We start from the raw sequence: 19,641 nt of genomic DNA, 5'->3' as shown, positions 1-19,641 counted from the left end.
ACTATTAAACGAATCAACTACCTTAACAATCATTTCACCTGTTTATTCTTAGATGTTTTGTGATATAATAATTACTGTTATGGCAGCTTGGGCTATTATTTCTCATCAATTCTAACAAGTACACTTTGCGCATGACTAATAATTTTACACTAAATTCAAATTTAATAATTGAATGGTAAATAACCGATTATATTTTTTAACAAAGTAAATTATTATTCTATTTTGTTTATTTTATTTTATTAAATTCTAAATTTTTATTATTGTATTAAAATATATATATTCTTTTTAATTAGTTGTCAAAAACCAAACTGAATAAAAATTTCTATCAAATTAAAAAAAAATAAACAGAACAAAATTTTTAAATAAATAGAATATAAATTTTTAGATAAGTTATTTTGTTGATAAATTTATTTAAAATTTGAATTAAATAATTTGAGAAATAAGTAAGCTAAGCTGCTAAGTGGCAAACTTTTTGAAACTGATACTTTTTACTTAATTGTTGAATATTTTTACAAACAATTAAAATTTTTAATCATCATTGTTATCTAAAAAAGAACTATGAAGAAGATTCTTAATTTTTTTACAATAAAAAATAAATAAATAAATAATGTATGTTATATTAAAAGTTGTAGGTTTGAAAGTATTTGGTGAATATGTAAAGAATTTTTAAAAATAACTTTTAAATGAAATACAATATTATGATGATACACATAATATACACTCAGATAGTTTAAGTAAAGCCGACTTAAGTAATTGAACAAATGTATATAAATAGTCAATGAAAATATGGCGACATGGGCCAATTCAAGTGGCAAAATTGATAATACTGATAAAAATGACCATAATTTTAATAATATTATTGTAACACACGATTTACAGGATTGTATTGATGATTCTTTGGATATTTTACCATTTGGACAATATGAACCATTAACCACATATAATTTTCAAACGAAAAATCATGACAGCGATATCGAAAATTCCGATAGTCAAATTATAAATGATGGAAAATTTCATAAAAATTTTGATATTCCTAATCCAGAGTATGTATATTATTTCAATTTCAAAATTGTGAAATTTTAATACTTTCATTTTGACAGGTTATTTGTTTACATTTAAGTTGAAAGATTTTTATGTATTTTCTCAATTATAAGTTAGATAGATATACACACGTAGGGAAAATAAAAAAGAATTAAACTAAAACATAATTGATTAATTTAGATTGACAAGATGTACATTTTACTTCAATTACAAAATCATATTGATTTATAATCAATATCGATTTTCGATTTCATAAAATCATTAACACTCGAAACATTTTTAGATCTGCTAGGGAGGATGAAGGAAGATCATCCGACATCGATCATGAATCAACAAATGTTGACTTTTCTAAGTCTGTTTCAAATAATAATATCGTTAATAAAGATTCGGAAAATTCACAAATAACACAAAATCGATTTCCTTGTGAATATGAAGGTTGTACAAGAAATTATAGTACTGTCGGCAATTTACGTACTCATATGAAAACGCATAAAGGTAAGATCATTCTTTTTTTATATAGTATTTAAAATATAATAAACAGCATATACTCCAGTAAACGAGGCTAAAACCTCTAAATTTTTTCTTATAGCTCCGATTGACCTGAAAAATTTGGGATTAAGCTTTGTTCATCCTCCAGATCAAAAGTTATATGGTGCCTAGTGGTGCTTTTTCCCAGGGGGTGATAACCACCTCTTCTAGAGGGTGGAATAAAATATGTTGAAAATGGGAACGGGAATCGATAGAGCGATGAAATCTAAGCATAAAGTGTCATTTAAGTATATTTTGAAAAGTCAATACTTGCCGAGGTAATGGCAATTGAAATTCGGAGTATTTAACGTTAAATAAATAAAAATTGGACGTTTTTAGACAAAAAGTATATCATACACTTTTTAAAGTACTAAAAAAAAAAAAAAACCTTGAAAATGAAAAAAGCTTCAAGTCATTAACGGAAACACGAAAACTAACGGAGTTATAATGAAAATTTACTTTATTTAGAAAATTGTCTTTTAGTAAAATAACTCGAAAAATAATAAAGTTACAAAAAAAGTTTAGAAGGAAAAAATTTAGCTCTTTTTCCGCAGAATATTTTACCTTCCAAACTTTTTTTTGTAACTTTATTATTTTTCGAGTTATTCAGCGATAAAAGCATTTTTTTTATTTTTTATTTTTGATAATTTTTTTATTAAATTCGAATATTTCAAAAAATGTATATCCGAAACAGTTTGAACTTTTTGAGCATGTTGTCAGTACCTGAATAAAGTAAATTGGAAAGCTTCAAGCATTAATTAAAGTTCCCATGGTAAATTCATCAGTTTTTGTGCTGAATAAAACATGAAAAAAATGTACGAGAAACTTTCTTTTCATTATAACTCCGTTAATTTTCATGCAAATGACTTGAAACTTTTTTAGTTTTAAAGTTTTTTACAGTAGGTTCGTTAAAAAGTGTATGGTATACTTTTTTCAAAAAACTATTGACTTTCTGAAATATACTTGAATGACATTCTTTGCTTAGATTTCTTCGCTTTATCTATTGCCGTTGCCATTTTCAACATATATTTTTCCACTCCCTAGAAGACGTGGTTACCACCCCTGGGTAAATGCACCACTCGGTACCATATACCTTTGGTCTAGAAGCTGAACAAAGCTTAATCTCAAATTTTCATCAAAATCGATGCTATAGATCAAAATTTAGAGATCTCGTCTTGTTTTCTCCATTATTGGATTAATAATCATAAGTTTAACAAGTGAAAACAAGCAATTGACTGAGTTGATTGTTGAAATACCCTGTATAGAAAGTGTTGAATATCAGTCCTTTAATTACAGACTTACTTACTGTCGTAGCACAACTGTGGAATACATCCGCGCTTCTATATCTTTTATAGAAAGAACTAACTAACACTTTCTATACATGGTATTTCAAATATTAACTCAGTCAATTGTTTGTTTTCACTTATTTTTCTTGTTTTTGTTTTTTAAATAGAAATTTAATTCCAATTGTCAAACTCCTCATCATTTAGTGTTGAAAGATCTTAAGTGCCATCATTAATATGATTTTTCTCTTGTGACTTATTATTATCCGCTTATTAATAAATTAGCGATGAGAAACATATCTTTCTGGAGACAATAAAAGAGTATTTGAAAGATTTCAAACTAATGTTTACACGTTGTTTCGCTTGATAAATTATAAAGAGAAATGAAGAACTATAGCAATTTAAAAAGACCATAGCAATTTAGAAAGATTTAATCTCTATTATTTAAAATTTTGTGTACTTTTTCAATGGAATGCAATTTTTGGGATAAAAAATATCCCCGGATAAATCTTCAGCAATCTTTATGGACAACAGTCACGCCTTGAAGCTCCTCATTAAGAAATATCTTAATAGATACCTAGAGTTTTTAGATTATTTAATAATTGATTGATTGTGTTTAAGGCGAATATAAGTTTAAATGTGCAGAACCAAATTGCAACAAAGCTTTTTTAACATCATACAGTTTAAAAATACATATTCGAGTTCATACGAAGGTGAGTGTTTTTATTTGTTGAACTTAATAAAAAATTTAAAAAATTATTGCTCGTTATGATTCATCCAGTAGCAACTATTATATGTTGGAGCCTTGAAATAAAATGGTGAATTTTTAAAATGTGATCGTCGATTCAGTAATTCACAAATTATATTAAACTAAAGGGTTTATTTGATTCTTCTTTAACTCATTTTGTAAGTGTTGCGGATTTAAGCAAATGAAGCTATAGGATTCTATCGAGACTAGACGCAGTGCAGTAAGCCCACAGCTTCTCCGCCGGAATTGATCCTCTGAATTGCTTCCTGAATTGATGGATCCAAGGTTTTGGACCCAAACATACTAAACCTGTCATGTTTGTACAGGTGCAAATAAATAACACCGCATAATTTGTCAAAATAAAAATTTAGAATTCAGCGTAAAAGAGTACATCAGAAAATTCTGTATTTCATATTCAAATTTTGCACTCTTAATTGGAATACTTTTTATACGTGTAGAACTAGGCCTCAAAAGCTTATTTACCAGCCGACAGACGGTATGATTCATGAATTGAATGATACTTGATCTGCTAAACTATAATATATTTTTAAATATTTATCTAATATAAATGATAATTTTAGGTAAAACCATTTGAGTGTGAATACAACTATTGTGATAAAGCCTTTAATACACTATACCGTTTACGAGCTCATCAAAGATTACATAATGGAGATACTTTTAATTGTGATCAAAAAGGCTGTCAAAAATATTTTACCACTTTGAGTGATTTGAAAAAACATGTTCGTACGCACACACAAGAACGTCCTTACAGGTAAACTAACACATTTCATTAGATCATGCTGTTTCCCGGTGTTCACTACCTTTTACCTTTGATCCTTTACCTTTGCTCTAGTAACTTGTGTGGAGGTTTCAGTCCCTTATTTTTGGTCTGTGGTCATATTGCCATTAAAAACAACTCAAAATAATAATTGATTTAAATGGATGTAAAACATAAACTAATTGAGATGCAAAACTATGCAATAAATCTGCTTATTCCCGTGATCTTGTTTTGATTCAGATTGTTTATCTATGAACTCAATCATCAGAATGATCTCGACCTCTTTGTAAATTCTTGAAGAAACATAATTTCGGTGTTGGCAGTTGGCACTCTAGAAAATCTGAAAATATATTACTTTTACTGTAGTATAGTAAAATAATACATCGAGGTTTGCGATAAATCGTAGTCCAGAGGAATTTTAATGTTTGAATGGATTATGAAAAATTTGCTGGGCAAGATATTTTAAACAATATTTGCTTGGAACTCTTTTCCAAATTATGAATATTTAATAAGCTGTGGAGTTTTAAAATTGACATTTTGAGAGTGGAAACGGTTTTTGGTTTCTTGACTATAATTTTGTTCGCACCTTTTTTACCTAATACCTTTTAAAATACTTTTTTTAAAACTATGTACTTTTTAAATAGTCATAATAGTTATCCGAAAAAGTTTCAAACAAAAATTATTAGAAATATGCGAATCCCTTAATTAATATTAATATTTCGGCGGACTTCGATTTAACGATAATTTGGTTTCTTTTTTCCCGACGACTTAAATATATTACTGGGTATTTTTTATTTTATTTGATTTTATGATAACATTTTTTAGATGCGTCGAAGAAGGTTGTGGAAAAGCGTTTACTGCTAGTCATCATTTAAAAACACATAAACGTACCCACAGCGGAGAACGTCCCTATTCATGCACAATCGATACAAATCAATGTAATCGAGCATTTACAACGCCACACAGTCTGAAATCCCATATGCGTACACATCGACAAAAAATGGATCCGAATCAAACAACTGTTGATGAACAAAATCAAGATAATATACCATTTGAATTTTTAACATTGAATAAAGATGATCATGAAGTTGCTACCAACTCAGTTGCTGAACTTCAAAATTCTGCTTGGGCAATAAGGTATCTTTATTTTTTTTAACTTTCTCAAAATTCTTAAAAATATGATAAATATTTCTAAATGAAAAAAATTTTTTTTCGCTTCCAAAAAATTGCAATATTTAAGTTCTCGCTAAAAGGGTGTGGTTTATATTGACGATATCACTCTGCTAAGCTGTAAAAAAATTATTATCACTACCTTTTTTATATTACATAATTTACATAATCTATTTAGTAACTGAAGCGTCGTCGTGACCTATTGAATTTTGTAACTTAAATGATTTTAAGAAAAAACAAGTGAAAATAAACAATTGACTGCGTTAATTGTTAAAATACCACGTATAGACTGTGTTGATTACACTGTCACATTATTACACATACATACAAAACTGATATTCCCATAGAATACATACTATATAAGTTGCGCCTAATTTGCGCTCTCACGGGTAAACAGTGATGTTTACGAAAAAATGTTTCAAACAAAAGTTTTATAAGGAACATTTTTTACATTTAAACTTTTGATCTATTTCTAACGGTTTACAAAATGGGTCTCACGGGTCAATGGGTTATACTCGACCTCACTTTTTATGTCCTGAACACGCTGTAAAAATTTCAGCTTGATATCATTTTTTGTTTTTGAGTTATCGAGTTGACAGATGGACGGACAACCGGAAATGGACTAATTAGATGATTTTATGGACACTTATACCAAATTTTTTTCGTAGCATCAATATTTTTAAGCGTAACAAACTTAGGACTAAACTTAATATACCTTGGAATATTTCATATATACATGGTATAAAAAATGCATTAGATAAAGTGGCTAGAATAGCGCTTGTTTATTAATAAGATTTTGTAATTTATTTTTCATAGTGGCAAATATCCTATTTCATCAAACGAACAACAAAATGAGAAAAATTTTCAAATTGAGGATTTATTCATGAATAATGAAACAAATAATGCAACGAATGTTGATCTTTTTGATAATTTTACTACAGACACAGCAAGTACACAAGATAATAATTCTAAAATAAAATCGAAAAATTTGGATCAAATTTTAAATAATATTGGTTCTACAAATAATGATACTCAAAATGTTTTACACGATATGATGAATTTATTACATAATACAAACCAAACAGCAGTTGAAATGTCAATAGCACACGAAGAAGAGCTTCCAAGTCCATGGATTGATGTAAGTGCCTTAGCCACAACGATACCTGCCAATCCTGTAAGCATTTATGAGCAACAAATGATTGATGATACTTTGAATTCATTGAGTGCTGTTCCTACTGCCATTCAATCTTATATTGATTTACAACCGAATTATGTATCACCAAAATTATTAAACACACAAGAGTTCGTCGACACAGCACAACCGAAACCTTTAACCACAGCTCAAATGAATGAAATTAATTTTGAAGAGCAAGTTATTAACACTGAATTTGTAAATTTTGAAGAAAATTTAATAACTCAAGGTAATTGTCTAGAAATGGGACTCCAAACTGATTGTCTAGAAGTGAGGCTCCAGTCCAAAATGGTACCTAGATTTTTTTTACCGGTTGGAGTAGTTTTAGGCGACTTCCTTTATTAAATATTAGGCGAGGGGTACCGTTTTCTATTCGTATGTTTTAAAATACCACCGTAGCTTTATATCTTGCACATTCAAGGTGTATTATTATTATTATTATTATAAATAAATCGAGCACGGTGAAGAGTTTCCCAGTTTAACAGTTGTTATGAAAGTGGAAGGTGGGGACCTCATTGCCCTTCTCACTCTGTCCCTTGCAAAATGCATAGTTCAAAGTATCTGCTGCCAACACGAAAATCAAGGACAGGAATGACTTCATATTTTGGTTAAATTTTATTTATTATATTAAGTAATAATTGACTGACAATTTTTGTACCTTAAATGGTCAGGACAAACTTTAAAATTTTTCCCTTCTACAAATGGTTAAAGTTCCAATTGCCTTAAGACGACACTTTCGATCCAAAACTAATGGTAGATATGTTCTATTGCCTAAAATTTTATTAGGTAAAAAAATTTTTGGCCCTTTTTTGGAGTGCAGCCCCACCTTTGGACAATAATTTAACTCTTATATATAATCCAGATTTAAATTTAGATAATAATATGGAATATTTATTAAACACAACATATGAGAAACATTCACCACCGTCAAACTTATTGAAAGATATTACTGCCGATGCACAAATTTGTAGTTGTTCTGATTGTAAATGTGATTCATATTCGAATTGTCAAAATTGTGAAGAAAATCCATTTAGTTCAGAATTACTTGTTGCTCAACAAATACCTATACAATATAATCCACCTGCACCGTTCGAAGAAAAACCATCGAATAAAGTAAAAGAAGATGATGATAATGACTTGTCATCAACAAAATGGCCATCAGAATGGTCCATAGATGAATATCAACAGCCTTCATCAACAGATACTACAGTCACAAGTCTGGAGGGTAAGCGAAAATACTTTGAATTTTGGGCTCAAATAATGAAAGGATCCACATGGAAAGTAGCTTATGTTCAAAATTTCTTGAAACTATGGATTTTCTTCTGGTACAAAAACTTTAAAACAATCAAATATAGATTTAACATCTTAATGAAAAATAAAAAACTGAAAACTTGGATATTTTGATTTTTCTTTAGACATTCTAAACATTACCAAAAAGTAAAATATAAGCACATATGTGTATATATCGCAGTAACTAGGTTGGTTAATTAGCCTGTCAGCTAACAGCCTAGCTTTTTTACTAAACGGCGCTATTTAATTATCGACCTGAATGATGTACAGGTTTGCCGGACGGACTTACACACACGATCAGGTCTACTAGCCTGCGTAGGTAGTAAGATTAGAATTTCGATCGCTACACCTTTACAGGTATGCCTCCAGTGGCTGGCACACACGGCCCGGTTTACCTGTACAGAACCTCTCCGGTATACCGTAACGTGTATGCTCGGCCTAATACAACATTTAATGAAATTGGCTGGTTGATTCTTTGGCCATTCATACAATAGGGTGGGCATTTGAAAAAAATTACATGAAATATCTGACATTAGAAATAGTTTATTTACGTAACCAACAATGAAATTAGTTTGTTAATGCAAGTTAAACTTCCATGGCATTTGGATTCACAAAGAACTTTGTTTTTAAAACAAGCACATCTATTATTGCGATATTGATTCACAGAAAACTTACAACTATATTTTTGGAATCCTTGGCCACCAAAATGTCACTAACTTGCACCAGCCTCTCTCAAAGAAATTAGACTTTCTGAAATTTCGTCGCCAAAGTTTGAATCTGAGCACTGCAACTCTTGCAGTGATAATAAGATTTTAATAGTGTCGTACTTAGTTCCGACTTTTTGTCGTTACACTCTTCCATTGTACTTTTTTGCGTAAATACAATCAAGCTATAATAAACACCGACAGTATTGTTCCTTGTCGATGCCATGTTGACAAATTAAAATGGCCCGCCATGTATATCGTATGAGTGTAAGGGTAATAGAAAGCTCTCATAAGAATTAGATTTCACTTTATTATGTCTCTTTTCTCTAATTGATTGACTTCAAAATGTAATGTATGTAATATATTTTTAGGTTATCACCCGAACTCTACAATCAGTAACAACGATAATAATAATGGAATCCATGTTTGTAATTGTACAACACAAACTGATAAATCAATCGATAAAATGATTGAAAAAGCAAATTCAAATGGATGTGAATGCGATAAACAAAGAACAAATATATTGAGTAATTGTTCTGAGAAGGATCTTTTAAAAGGAAAATGTTGTATTACGGTTTGTTTAAAAACACTCAATCAATTACGCCAAATGTTTAATTTGGCAAATAAATGTTGTACACTAAATGCTTTATCAGTTTTATCTGGAAAACAATAATTATCATATACTACTACTAGTCACTCACATGCCAAAGATAATAATATATTATTAATAATTATGAATTTTATATTTATATCATCTAAAAATTATTTTTTATCCAAGTATTCCATTAAGGTAGTATGGCAATATCGATGGCTACAATTAACTAACTACTATTTTTATTTTTTAAATGTATTTAAATGATCATAGTTCTCTACGTAAAAGAAAAAAAATAGATTTTTTTCTCCGTACCATTTAAGAGATATAATAAATTAGTTTTTATTCAATTTTACCGGAAATGGTTTGTGTATGCAAAATTGGCACAGTTCATTTATAGTAAAAAAACATCTAGATGTATTAAATAGCATTAAGAACAAATTTTTGCTGAATTTCAACATTATTTACCGTACAGTTAATTAATTTTTTTAACGTTTGTCTTTGTTTTTTTATGCCAACAGCTAAATTTATGGAGATATATACAGGCTGGACCATTTTAATCTACTATGGCTAATAGCTCGTTTTGTAGTTAATCAATAAAAAATAACCTAAACAAAGGTTGCAGAGTTTTATGGGGTCTATCATGTTCTGTTATCAGATTGGACCCATTTCTCCGGGTTGCTTTAATATTCAATTTAAATCCTAAAAGATAAAAGATATAACAACATTTTCAATTAGAAAGTTGATCCTCATAAAAAAACTAACATTTTTTATTTAAAACATTTTTTCAAAAATATTTAGCTTTCGGAGGAAAAGCGACTTAAAAATATGTCATTATTACATTTAATCGAACGAAAAAACGCTAGCTTTACAAAATTTTTTTAGACAGAATTTATCAAGGGCAATAAAGGCCATTCGCCTTTGTTAGAAACTTTTAAGTCCAGGCAAATTTTCAAGATTATTTGAAGATAAAGATCAAAAGACCTTAAAACTAAAATTTCAGGCCAAAGTCATGGACACGAATGTCCTCTATTTAAAGCATTTTTCTGTAGCTAGCGAGTTTTCTTTCGATTAGTTTTTGTATGAGGATCAAATTTTAAATTAGTGTTATTCTCTTACCTTTTAGGACCTAAATTGATTATTAAAGCAACCCGGAAATTAGATTCAATCAAATGTCAGAACTTGATATCCACCATCAAACTCTGTAACTTTTGTTTAAATTGTTTTTTGATTCGGTATCTATAACACAAGCTATTAGCCATAATATATTAAAATGGTCCACCCTGTATATATAGCGTGTGTATATTAAGTGCGTTGAATTCAAATTTTCGAAATTAAATTGCTTTGTAATAATATTTATCATTAAAACATATATTTAAAATGTGTGCTTGTTTACTCAAAATAATTTGAAATATAGCGGCATCACACATTTGACATTTTAGATTATATTTACCAGTAATATATTAATATGAACTTAACATTGCGAACATTTTGCGAAAGTTGTTAGTGCTTAGTACAAGTCAAATTAATTCATATAAATTAATTTTTTTAATTTCTTAAAAGTAGCTATTAGATTTAATTTATAAATTATAAACACATCTTATGACAAAAGTTATACAGGGTGTTCCGTAAGTACCGCACGCTTTTGTTGCATCAGGTAGAAAATAAAATTCTAAGACGAAAAGTCCTTTTCCATTTTTTGATCTGGTGCACGGATAGTTATTAGCTTTTAATTAAAATAGGCAGCCAATAAGAAGAGTGTAACTAAAAATTAAAACCACTAGACTATTAATAATTATTTAATAATTTATTTTTAATCTATCAAAATCATTAATTAGTCAGTCTCAGTCAGAGTCGAGTGGTTTTAATTTTTAGTTATAATGCTTATGATTGGATGCCTATTTTTATGAATGGCTAACTACCCGTGCATCGACTTGACTAGAGTGCTATGACTTTGATACTGCCATACTACCTGAAGCATTATGCATAGATTTTCAGGATATTTACTAGGCATCGGATGTTGTATAGGATATAGTTCCTTCCAATAGTAAATATTTAAGATTTAACACTTTTCCCTGGTGGAAATACGACTTGCAATATTTAATGCGCTAATTATCTATGCTATTAATTAACAAACAAATAAACAAAAAGTTGAACAGGTTTTTACATGATTGCAATAAGTTTTTAATAATCAACAATCTTTTAAAAATTAACTTGAATATTTTTAGTTTTTAATGTTAAGATGGAATACTTTTTCGCGATAGCATAAATGTTTCTTAAAAATATGGAAGATGTGCAATAGTTTTACATTGTATATAGTGATCGTAAAAATTGTTTTTGGCAATTGGTGATTAAATATTGAATTAAAATGAAGGTTATGGAATAGTTAGTTTTGATTCGAATATCGAAAACTAATCAAATTTTAATTGATCAAATTCTTTAGTCAGATTAAAGGGGAATAATATTACAAGCATAATATTTTAGATAATTTGCTATTGTATAAAAATAATTTAATTGAAATATACAGAATACAGAGTAATGAACAACAGGAAAATATTGAATAGGAGATGGAATTAGTGCTTCGTTAATTACCGTTTTTAATTTTAAGAATTGTTCTACTGATATTAGAAAAACTGAAATTTTTATAACAAGTAAAGCCGTTGTAGGAAATAAAATTTTCTACAATTTACCATCAGATCATTTTTTCGCCAAGTTTAATATTTGCAGTGAAATTAACGGTCAATTCAAAATAATGTTCATCTTAGAATTCCATTATATATCCATCATTTTCTGCAGTTCACTACTTTTGGGACACCGTGTATTTTAGGCCACAGTACATATTAGTGAAAGTTTTTATTGCTTATCAAGTTATCACACATTTGAAACTTCATATGTAGTTTAGTAATTGCTTTGATGGCGATCAATTACGTAAATGTGTGTACAGTTTCCATCCAAAAAACCATTTAAAACATTTCAAAACCATTAAAATTTTAATAATATTAAATGGTTTTAAATCGTTCGTCTATTTTCGAGATGTTTTGAAAAGAAATCATTTTTAATCGTATATATAGTTCAGTGAAAAACTATATATTTCCGTTTAAAACGATTCAAAGATTCATATCTAATTCATTCAAAACTATACCATTGTAGCAGACAATTTAAAACTAATAAAAATGATTGAACGATTTGAAATGGGTTTTCTTAACCAAGGTACAAGATGGCACGTCTTTTCTAAAATTTGATGATTTAGGTAGAATGTGATTTAAAATACAATAACACTTAAAGGTAAAAACAAAATTTTTATTTTTCTTACTTCAAAACGAAAGCGCATGGACAATCATTTTCTCGGTTGCTTGGCTTCGGACAAAGTTGGGGCTGTCATATAAATTTTTCCCTCATAGATATCAGTATGTTTCAAGAAATTGAATGTGATCCAAGGTACATTATACCCAAGCCAAAACACATTACCCTATATGTATACTACTGTGGGTTATTAATTTTAACAAATTGTGCAATTGAAATAAAAAATTATCCCTAAATAGAGCGTAAATGATAATGTTAATCTTCTAGTCAAACAGAAATTTTTCTGCTTTCAAATAACTTTGATCAAATACAAACGACAATATTTATAATTGGAGGCGAAAATTATAATGAAGGAGCTGGTAAAATTTTGTGAGAAATAATAGTGAATAGAAATTTTGTTGATTTATCAGGTACTTGACAGAAATTTCGCAAGTTTAGAATCTGATACGTATCAGGTTTTAAATTTGTGAAAAAAACTACGTATGTGCAATTTGATACCCCAGGAAAATGCAAGTAACTTCTGTAACTTATATAATAGTTCCATACCAAAAAAGTAAAAAATAAAATAAAATAAACAAAAATTTATACCGCCTATCATAAACATTTTAAGATTTAACCCGTTTTGCAAAAAATTTTTATTTTTCAACATGCAATTTATTTTTTTTTTTTGCATGAAATTATGTCGAGATCTTAAAGTTTTCGAGCGAGCTTTTATACAAGTTACAAAGCTTACTAACATTTTTCCTTGTATCAAATCATGCAGGTTTATGTGTTCCTTGACAAATTAAGAGCCTGATACAAGACGCCTCTCAATTGTAAGGGTAAAACTGATTTAATTTCAGGATGAGCTTCTACCTGTTGAATCAAAGTAAACAGTTTCAACCTGTCAACTTTCCGTATATGCACAATTAGACTAACCAGCTCTTTTTTATTATTGTTAGTATGAACTGGGGCTACTTAAGAAACATAATATTTGTCTTTTACCAGTAAAACGTTAAATTTTTATTTTTTTAAATATGGATACCTTTTTTATTGTTAATATTTTAATTAAACTGCTTCCTTATATTGTGTGGATTTACGTAGTAAGCTTGAAAACTAAGAGCCAAGCCTGTTAAATTATGATCGTAAGCTAGACTTCTAAAATAATTAATGGTATACTGGAAAATGCATTCCAAAATTCAGTTTTTACGCGCAATCAGTTTTATTCGAGCGCAAATTATTTTTTAAGCACAAATGCTGGAAAATGCATATAAAACCAAACTGTAGGCGAAAAATTGTATGTTTTGTACTTAGATCAAATTTTTTGTTATCATTTTGGATATTAAAAATTCCAAAACACTCTGGAAACTTCTGGGGTATCTTAAACGCTGTTAAAATTATGTTAACCAATGGTTTCTGGAGTAGCCAGATTTGCGAATTTTCAATTAAGCATAGAGTAAGTGTTTACTGACAAAATATGTTGGTATGGTATACTAATGCCAGAAGTCCAGTTTACGTTCAAAACTTAGCACACTTGTCTCTTAGTATATTAGTAGTTATAATGCTTACAAATTAATATGTGTTCGATAGGTTATTCAACGATCATTGCAAATATATTTAAGAAGAGAAAACCGAGACATTATACCCTCTACTAAATATATACCTTTTACCCTTTTACAAAAAAAAAACTATTTTAAACGAACAGGTATTTATCTTGTCAGAAATACACTTGCGAACTTGCGTCGTTTGAAAAGCGAGGTCTGGATTATGTTTTTTGCTTTGCATAAAAAACATAATAAATGATAGAAGTTAAAGAATAGAAGTTGACTTTTTTTTATAGTAGATTCGTTTTCTTTGTAGATCGGGACCCCCCCTGTCGTTGTTGTATGAACTGGGGTCCTTAATAAGCAACAGAAAATGAACCTCATGGAAGCATTTATCTACTCGCTCGACTTTTCCGCGCTCTCATAACTTCAAATTGGTGTCATTCGATAGCTTTTGCAATTATCATGAATTCTTTTGCACTCCCTGGTTTTTACGGAATTTGAATTTTAACCAAATTTGAAGCTATTGTTCGATGAGGAATCGATTATGTTTTTTGAGTGAGTGGAAAAATCGAGCGCCGGGCAACCGCTTCGAATTCAGGTGACGCATGGGTCAGATATCATTCGGATTGAGATCCTCTACAATATTAACTAACTTTTGTGCCATTTTTTTATGAAGGACCAAGGCCTGTAAAATATCGAGAAACGTTCATCTATTGTATAACAACCATCCCGAATCAGATTTTCTCAATGGCGGTGCTTTGTTGCAGAATACCAGACAAATGTTTCCAAGTCAATTTATCAATTTCTCGATTTAGAAGAATTTACAATTTCTCAATTAGAGACCAAAAACGACAGTGAGCTCCCGGATATTGAGCTATTGATTTGAAAAGAACTATGAATTGAAAAGTATACTTGGTATGAATAACTAAAATCTACAGAATAGGAGAAGGTGTAGAGCACTGTTCTCTATTTATAGCACTGTTATTCTACAACACTTCTTCCGCCGATTGTACCTGAAGATATTCTCTACAACATTTAATCATTACAGTTTACGCTCGGGAACTGCATCATAGAATGTATGTAATCGAAACATTGAAAACCTTACACGTTTCTCTAACAGGCATGCATTAATCTTAGTGTGTCTAAGCGTCCAGCAACAGCTTCTACTGGTAATTTAAAAGACTTAGGGTAAATGAGACCTCTTTTCCCACTTATGCATTTTACCATGTGTCAATGGTGTCTGCATTATGTTATTAGATTCAAGGTACATCAATTTGCATATTTGAGTTTAAAACTGGAATATGGTATATAGACTTACCAATATTCAATGATTTACGTTGAGTATGATTGGCAATCAGAAGAACAAAATTTCTTTGACAATCAGTCTTTAGCCTACCTGCATTCTGGTAAAATACCCCTATCTTAATATAAATACTGCCCAGTAAATATCAATATCTCCCGAGAACAATTGAATGATTCAAGGTACATTTGACTGTAGGTACTACATCTCCACCTATATTTGATATTTATATAATTTACCCCTCGAAAAGTTCATCAGAACACGTCGCGTTGAGCTATACGTCTGTGATTACGTCATCAAATTCTGCATTTGTATCAAATTTCAACTTTGTGACAGGCGGACAGACAAACATACTGATACAAGAGTGTTCATTTAGTATAAGGATTTCTTTTTTCATGGGATGGAATGTGCCCTTTTAAACATAAATGCCTAGTTCGTTGAAAACGGAACATCTTAATTATAGTCAATTTTGCAAAAACTATTGATTGATTAATATTTACCGAATGTTGATACGGTATACCTTGATTTACAAACATTAAAAGGCGGGCGCTAGATGGAGTTGAGGTGCAAAATATACGGATACAAAAATAATAGGGTTTCAATTGACAAGAATTTTGTCAAGAATCAATTGACAAAATGCGGTCCTGATATTTTTCATACTCATCTCCATGCAGCGCCTGCACTATTAACCTGCCAGAAATAATATAGATTTAAAAAAAAATTGAAAAATATGGGTTATTTTGAAAATAAGCCGTTAGTCTATTGTTCTATTTTCCATAAAAATTGACGTTAAAAATTATTTGTGCAATAATATTTTTAGAAATATGCTTTTAATTAAATAAATTATTAAGAATGTAAGAGCAATTGTACCGTAAGTTTTTGAATTATCCTGGTGGAAATATTTTCTGCCAATAGTTTATTTTAGTTTTGCAGTGTTTTGAAAAACAATTTTATAAGAATGAGTAAGTATACAGGGTTCTGATTGGCTGCGTAATTTAATTAATAGCTACCTGATGCAATAAGGGCATTCGTTACTCCTGAGACTCCCTGTATACCAAATTATAATTATTCTAGTGTACACTATCATATCCTTGATTCTTAACCATTAATTCAAATATATCCTGTAAAATATATTTAGATATTATCTATTTCCACACTAACAGTCCGGTAATGTGCTCATACATTCTTAATATATTGAATACTAATTTTTAAAATAATCGAAGTTATGCATAAAGTGTAGATTTCAAACTTTAATCTGCGATTGTTTATATCTATACAAAAAGATTGTATTTAAAAAAATTGTTACTGAACGTTTATAAATATATTTATATGGAATTAAAAGTATCTTTTCCATTTACTCCATGAGTCCAATCTAAAGATGTAACCTAATGATGACCCTTGAGGCTGGATTTCAGCGTCAAATTAGGATTCCACTTAGCTGAAAAAAATAGTTATGCCCAGCGTCAAATTTAAAAAATGAGCGTCAAAAAAGTATATAATATAAGTAAACCCCCAACCTCATTTTTAATAAAACATATTAGCCACTAAATCAATTCTGAGAATAAAAAGCTAAACTGTGGAAATACGGCCTTAATTGACCACGTGACCTAATTTGACGCTTAAACGCGTCTACAGCGATTCCATTCAGGCAACTTAAATTTGGTATATCATGTCATTACAAACTTATTGTACCCTGTATATATCTGAAATATATATCAAGATATACTAAGTTTAGTCCCAAGTTTGTAAAGCTTAAAAATATTGATGCTACGAACAAAATTTTGTTCTAGGTGTTTATAAAATAACTTCATTAGTCCATTTCCGGTTGTACGTCTGTCTGTCAGCCGTCTGTCATCACGACTACTCAAAAACGAAAAGAGGTATCAAGCTGAAATTTTTATAGCGTGCTTAGGACGTAAAAAGTAAGGTCCAGTTCGTAAATGAGCAAGATAGGTCAATTGGGTCTCTAGGTCAGTAGGACCCATCTTGTAAACCGTTAAAGATAGAACAAAAGTTTAAATGTAAAAAATTTTTGTTTGAACCATTTTTTTCTAAACATCATTGTTTACCCGCGAGAACTCGAATTATCTTAGAACATAATTATAAATTAATACCTATGTTATGTATTTTTCATTGGTGCATGTTTAACTATATATCAGCCTAAGATGCTGGATATGGTGCCTTTATACCGTATCATGTCTATTAGATATATGGAATATCTTTCATGTAGTACCGTATAGGTATATGGATGGATGTAATTATTAAAATGTTGTTGATGGGGAGAGTAGGTACTATTTAAGCAAGCTCAGTGGCCGAAAGCTAATTGTTCAAGGATATAATTGATTAAACACCAACTAAAGTACCACCAGTTGTTGGTAGGCCAAACGAAGCAAGTGGGTTGATGGATAGTAAATGAATCAATGATTCGCTGAATGAAAACTTCAACTTTTTCATTGTCGGCACCTCCACCCTCCCAAAATGAGAAAACGTGGTAAACGATGGGAGGGAATGTAAGAAGGTGAGTAATTTTCAGGGGGGTGAAATTTTTTTGGAACAACATTTTGATGGAGTAGATTTGGGAGTTATGAATTTTGAAGGGGGTTTTCGTGGGGGGGGGGGGGGTATTTGGAAAATTGATTGAGATTGGAAAATTAAGTATGATGGTCCCAAATCGAATGTATTCTTCAGGCGAAAAAGTGTCCTACAGGCGAAAAGGCGCGGGAGGGAAGGTATTGATTGCCAAACCCCCTAGCCTGGTTGGTATATTAATTAAATAATGAAAAAAAAATTGTAAATAATTTATAAAAAGTAGTTATTATTCAGAGTAAAATAATAATAATTATATTGAATTTATTACAAAATTAGACTTATATTAAGATAAATAATTAAATGAATATTATTATGTATTTGATTTTATAAAGGACGACATAATTTTAGGTAATACAGGCTGGCGCAAAAGTCACGCACACATTTAAAATTGAAATATCTTTTTATAAATTTATTCATTTTGATATTTTAACTTCAGATCATATACTATGTATTCTATGCCTTAGATTCTTATACATCATAAATTTTTCTTTCCACATTTTGTTGCATTATTTTCCAGTTCTCAACGTGACTCCTTTGTACGAGCCAACAATGATCATTCTGAATGAGACTTATGAATCATTGAGTGAGCAGATATAGGTTACAGATATAAACGGTCCTTAAGCGACCAATCGAATGTACGTTCTAGTAAAATCATTTTTCGGTCATTAAATGACCATATTCATGCGTTATATCTTGTACGGTTTTGTCGTCACCATTAATTCCATCAATTATTGCCCCATCAAATATGCAATTTTGTAGATTGAAAAATAAAAATACAAAATATGCCATGTAAATGAAAGTTTATTAAGAATAGTAGAGTCTAGATCTATATTACTAGATAGGCCCAACGGGTACCAAGGGTGTGTTCCGTAATATTCACCAGTATACTGGCCAGTGCTCATGGCGTCAGAAACTGTTATATGTACTGGTAAAACGGGTATGATAGTGTACATGTGTTCACCGAGTGTATGTACAAGAAACTTTATTTATTGTTCATTAAGAAGGAATAATGGCGCCTGAAAAAGACTTATACTTAGACTTTTATACATATTATATAAAATGTATATTTTTCAAAGAGGTTATATATACTAGAGACGTAAAAGCATAGGAAACGCAATAAGTGAATTATTGACTGCTAAAAAAAGACCGTCGAAGGAAAAAAAGCTCGTCTTCCCTTTTTGTCTCGCAGCCTGACAACGGGCGAATATTAATATTTTAAATTATTTTATAAACACGCGCATGTCTGAGTACTTTTTTTAGATCTCTCTCTATAACGATCAACCGTTTGGATGGCCACATTACGGTTCTATGTTATAGACCATTACAGCTTAGACCATTAAGTTACATAGACTGAGCGTCAAACCCTCAAACTATTTTAAGCGTGCTGTCATATTTGTCATTGTAGATTCGTCATCGATAAGTTTACAATAGCGAAAAAGTTCAGTTTTATGAAAAACATTTAGAGATATGAAAATTTGACATTCGATGTATGTTTTTTTGATAAATGTCCCTATATTCAATGTATATTTTTTTGCTAAATGACCCTATATTCTTTTAACAAGTGAAATTTACAAAATTTAAAAAACCTCCGACAAAT

General features: G+C 29.9%; 1 protein-coding gene across 1 annotated transcript; it reads left to right on the top strand.

Moving 5' to 3' along the window:
* The first annotated feature begins 786 nt into the window (after positions 1-786).
* LOC123290786 lies at positions 787-9,407 on the top strand. Its single transcript, XM_044871114.1, has 8 exons — positions 787-1,043; positions 1,325-1,536; positions 3,474-3,565; positions 4,182-4,372; positions 5,204-5,515; positions 6,365-6,969; positions 7,615-7,965; positions 9,106-9,407. Exons 1-8 carry the CDS (start codon positions 787-789, stop codon positions 9,405-9,407), a joined length of 2,322 nt encoding a protein of 773 aa, XP_044727049.1.
* The last annotated feature ends 10,234 nt before the right edge of the window (positions 9,408-19,641 follow it).

The sequence above is a fragment of the Chrysoperla carnea genome, chromosome 1, assembly GCF_905475395.1.
Source record: "Chrysoperla carnea chromosome 1, inChrCarn1.1, whole genome shotgun sequence".
NCBI lineage: Eukaryota > Metazoa > Arthropoda > Insecta > Neuroptera > Chrysopidae > Chrysoperla > Chrysoperla carnea.
The sequence above is the reverse complement of the archived record's forward strand: the minus strand, read 5'-3'. Positions and strand labels throughout refer to the sequence as shown.

What these genes read in the sequence shown, in the direction of transcription:
- LOC123290786 (XM_044871114.1), top strand. Translation starts at nt 787, where the DNA reads ATGGCGACATGGGCCAATTCAAGTGGCAAAATTGATAATACTGATAAA. An exon ending in TCATATGAAAACGCATAAAG is followed by an intron (nt 1,537 to 3,473) that starts GTAAGATCATTC and finishes ATTGTGTTTAAG; the next exon opens with GCGAATATAAGTTTAAATGT. An exon ending in ATATTCGAGTTCATACGAAG is followed by an intron (nt 3,566 to 4,181) that starts GTGAGTGTTTTT and finishes TGATAATTTTAG; the next exon opens with GTAAAACCATTTGAGTGTGA.